The sequence below is a fragment of the Branchiostoma floridae genome, chromosome 6 (assembly GCF_000003815.2).
Source record: "Branchiostoma floridae strain S238N-H82 chromosome 6, Bfl_VNyyK, whole genome shotgun sequence".
Lineage (NCBI taxonomy): Eukaryota > Metazoa > Chordata > Leptocardii > Amphioxiformes > Branchiostomatidae > Branchiostoma > Branchiostoma floridae.
Window position 1 is genome coordinate 25,534,928 of NC_049984.1, and position 4,625 is coordinate 25,539,552.

The 4,625-nt window shown below is 43.1% G+C and overlaps 1 protein-coding gene across 1 annotated transcript; it reads left to right on the forward strand.

Annotated features, from left to right (window-relative positions):
• Positions 1-1,561: 1,561 nt before the first annotated feature.
• Positions 1,562-3,246, forward strand: LOC118417115. Its single transcript, XM_035822515.1, has one exon. The coding sequence runs from the start codon at positions 1,996-1,998 to the stop codon at positions 3,130-3,132; it is 1,137 nt and encodes a 378-aa protein (XP_035678408.1). The 5' UTR covers positions 1,562-1,995; the 3' UTR covers positions 3,133-3,246.
• The last annotated feature ends 1,379 nt before the right edge of the window (positions 3,247-4,625 follow it).

Consider the following 4,625-nt stretch of genomic DNA (forward strand, 5'->3'; position numbering starts at 1 on the left):
CTTAACAAGTGTGGAAGTCATGATGTCCAAATGCTGAGAGAACACTTCCAGCACCTTGATTGAAGTTTTATCTTCTTGACACCCAGATATAACCATACCCGACAGAGCAAAACTATTGGCAATTGCAAGACATCCAGCTTACTCAGGGTTCTGTTAGTCAGGTCTATTGTTACAGCTGTCCAGCCTCTTGGAAACCCAGACTTCGGGGACTGTGCCTCTGGCTCAGTGGGGGCTGGTTCAGCTTTAAGCTATAGGTGGGTTTGCTGGATGTCAAAGTGACAAATAATGATTCATTGTTTTGCTCAGTTGCCCACAGCAAGGAGTAAGGGCCAGTGTTCAGCCTAGGATGCGATGGCATCATGCCGATTTATGTTGTCAAATATTTTAGTTCAAAGGGTAGCTGCCCTATGTATGATAACATTAAACAGGGAGTTTTACCTCCTATCAGGCCAAAAGCATATTGCCTGGCATCGGTGGCAGGCGGTAGAATGCCTTGTCTCTCACCATACATATCCAAAACGTCTTTCCAGAGGTTTTCATTTATCATTTTTATGTTCAGATCTTAAATGAAAACTGTATAATTACTAATTCATGACTAATTAAGTAATATTACAGTAGGAGCCAGTGAAGTGCACACTAATTTTGATTGCACGAAATCCCCAAATCCCAAACCAGGGTAGCCCAGCTAGACAATTTTGCAATTTTGTACCATGCGGGTAATTGCACGAAATGGGATTGTGCAATTTAACGGGTTCTATTGTACAAAAAGTCAAAGTCTTTATCGCGCCTAATTTTTTTTATTTATTTATTTTTTTATTCATAAGAAAGTTAAGTTACAATTATAGTGGCAAGCCATGTATATATATATGATATGAATTGTCTGTTGTCTATCTAAAGAAGATATATATACATATACATGATATTCTGATGTGCCTCTAACTTAGCTGTAAATAACAAAAGGAAGGTTTTCTACGCTTAGCAGCATTCTTAAACTTGTAATATTTTGCTTAAAGTATACTGTGATTCAGATGAGCGTGCATAGAACATTGATCAAGATAACCATACGGTATGTAATTTTTGTTTAAATATAACGATGGCGTACAGCGCGGCACCCATCTCCATTTCAGTAGCCCTGGGCCACACACAACTTTGTGCAATCACTACAGCAGGGGGCTAGTCCACTGGTAGTGGTGCGTGGTAAACTTCCATACTCTTAACCGAATGCTGAGTGCTAAGCAGAGAAAGCAGCATGTACCATTTAAAAGTGTTCTGTATGACCGGGATCGAATTTATGACCTACCGAATGCAAAGTGAACACTAGTAGTAATAAGGGTGAACCAGACGAATTCATGCAAATGAGATGCAAATGTATTCATGAGATGCAAATGTATTCATGAGATGCAAATGTATTCATGAGATGCAAATGTATTTATGAGATGCAAATGTATTCATGAGATGCAAATTTATTCATGAGATACAAATTTATTCATGATATGCAAATTTATTCATGATATGCAAATTTATTCATGAGATTCAAATTTATTCATGAGATACAAATTTATTTATGATATGCAAATGTATTCATGATATGCAAATGTATTCATGAGATACAAATTTATTTATGACATGCAGATTTTATTTATGAGATACAAATTTTATTGATGAGATGCAAATTTTATTGATGAGATGTAAATTTATTGATGAGATACAAATTTATTTATGAGATACAAATGTATTCATGAGATACAAATGTATTTATGAGATGCTGTCACGTGCTAACTCTATAGCCTATTGGTTATGTTTGTTAAGTAGGTCACGTGCGTCATAACTCTTTACGTGATTGGATATGTTTATAAAGTAGGTCACGTGCCTCACGGAGATTGGATGATCCTTTATGGGTGGAGTCAGAAAATAGTATAAATGACGATGAAACTGTAGAGGAAACCATCGCCTTCTTGCGGTAACAATCTGGTATTGAAGACTGACAGCGACGAAATGGCATCTCAGCAGCAGCCCAAACGGAAGTCGGTGGGGAAGAAAGCTGGTTCCAACGTGAGGAGAAAGCTGAAGATGGGAGAGCAACCGAAACAACAAGTCTGCATGGTGGAGGGGCAGCAGCAGCAGCAGAAGAAGAAGCAGAAGCAGGAGCCATGTCTAAACGACACGTTAGACATCGACGACTTGTTGACGATGATGGAGTCGAGTGTACAGAATCAGCCACCACCAGTTGAAAGTGCTCATTCGTCAACCTTGCCGAGCACAGTGAGCAACGTAGGCATGTACGGAGTAGAGCCGATCGCCGTACCAGTCACAGGTGTCGGTTCGTTCGGGCGTAACCCGAATCCTCAGCCCAGCAGCAGCAGCAGCAGTGGCGGTGGCGGTGGCAGCCACGCAGTCAACAGTATCGGTACGTCACGAAATCCTCCACTGTCCTATGATACACCGTGGCTAACCAGTGTGGTTAACCATGGCGGTACAAACAGCGTTAGTGCACCAGAACCGATCGCCATACCATCGACCGTCAGCAGCGTCGGTGCCTTTGGGGTAGAGCCGATACCACAACCCAAAACCGTCAACGGTGGATTCTACACGGCACAGTCACCGAACTGTGAGGAAGTGAGGCTGCCCATACACGACAATGTCTTCATTTCGTGTACAGTATTCAACAGTCGCCCTCTGATATCAGTTCGTCAGTTCTACACCACGAAGGATGATCCTACTACCCTAAAGCCAGGGAAAAGAGGCCTGAGTATGACACCAGACCAGTGGAACAAACTGAAGGAATCACCGATCTACGGTGCCATAATTGACTGCACCTTTCCATCACTGCCTCAAGCAGCAACCCAGAAACCTCGGATGTTCCCTCTGGGGAGTCTGCGGTACGCAGTCGTGGAAAATGCCAACGGCAAACCGTCTGTGGGTCTGTACCAGTATTCCTCCGGAGGAGGAGGAGGTGGCTACAACAACAACAACAGCACCAACCTGTACCGTACTGAGAAGGGCATCACCCTATCACTACAGCAGTGGGAGGCGCTGGAGGCTAGGAAGTCAACCGTAGATTGGATCATGGGGGCTGTGGCAAACGGGAAATCTCCACTGGCCTGGGAAGTAATTGAAGGAATACCAGTGTAGGTAAACCTGTCTCAAAGTAGATGTTACCTGTGACATAAACACAGGAGGTGATGTCATCAATAAAGTTGCCTGTGATATGTACACAGGAGAGAAAGGGATTGAAAATGTGTCTGTATCAGTCTTTAGAATGATGAGGATGAGGATGAGGATGAATGGGTACAATGACTTTGACGAATGATTAGTATAATGTATAAATGAGTATAAAAGAGTGTGTTGGTAACGGATAGCTAAGTTAGTTTGATAACCATGGCGAGTAAGAAGGTCGTGGAGTCTTGCTCTTGCGTAGTAAGGTATTGTAACAGGTGCATCACACAATGCCGAGTGCTGTGTCCTTTACACATTGAAAAATGTGAACGCTGTACGCTATGTCTAAAACCTGACTACCTTTGTGCTGCAAATGGAGAGCAGTGTCTTTGGTGTAGACGGCGACTACCTAGTTGGTTTGTTCACTGCCTTTGTCAGAAATGTTATGAGATGAGCGCTGACGTCATCAAGAGACTCGAACGTTCGCGTATAAAAGGCACCACTACACCTCGCGAATCGACAGTTTGAAAGTGACACTGCTACGAGACGCATTACTCATGGGGTGTCTGTCAAACGTCTATCCACTGAGGGAAGTCCTGTGCAGGGCAGTGGAACGAATTCACTGTGCCTGCATGTGTGTTGGGGGACGACTCTTTGTCTTCTTTGAGGGACTGGGATGGTTTCCACCAAGGGTAAAGAAAGGTTTAGCAAAACAAAAAGACGCAGCGACATCAACGACCGAAAACCCATTGATAGCATCTTCCGTGACATCTACTATGATCCCAGGAATCCAGCAGGATTTGGAAGTGTTGACAAACTTCATCGAGCTGTGAAACGACACGGAATCAAGAGACAACAAGTGAAGGACTGGCTGCATTCTCAAGACACCTACACTTTACATAAACCGATACGTCGACGGTTTAAGAGGAACCGTGTTCAAGTTCAATCGATAGACGAACAATGGCAAGCCGACCTTGCAGATATGTCTTCACTGGCTAAGCATAACGATGGTTATCGTTACATTCTAACATGTATTGACGTGCTATCAAAGTTTGCTTGGGCCGTCCCTCTCACGGACAAGAAAGGTGTCACATTGGTTGAAGCCTTTCGATTCATTTTGAAAGATGGCAGAAAACCGTGGCGATTGCAAACAGATCAAGGCACAGAATTTCTAAATCGACACTTCCAAACCCTCTTGAAAAACGAAGAAATTGAATTCTTTACAACGTTTAATGCCGAGACGAAAGCAAGTGTGGTAGAAAGATTCAATCGTACTCTGAAAACTCGAATGTGGAAATTTTTCACCGCAAACAACACATATCGATATATCGATGTGTTGGATGAACTTTTGGAGGCCTACAATCACTCAACACACAGAAGTATCAAAAAGGCACCTGTAGAGGTGACCAAAGAAAATCAACGACTCGTGTGGAGCACGTTGTATGGACGTGAACTGTCGTGGAAGAAAA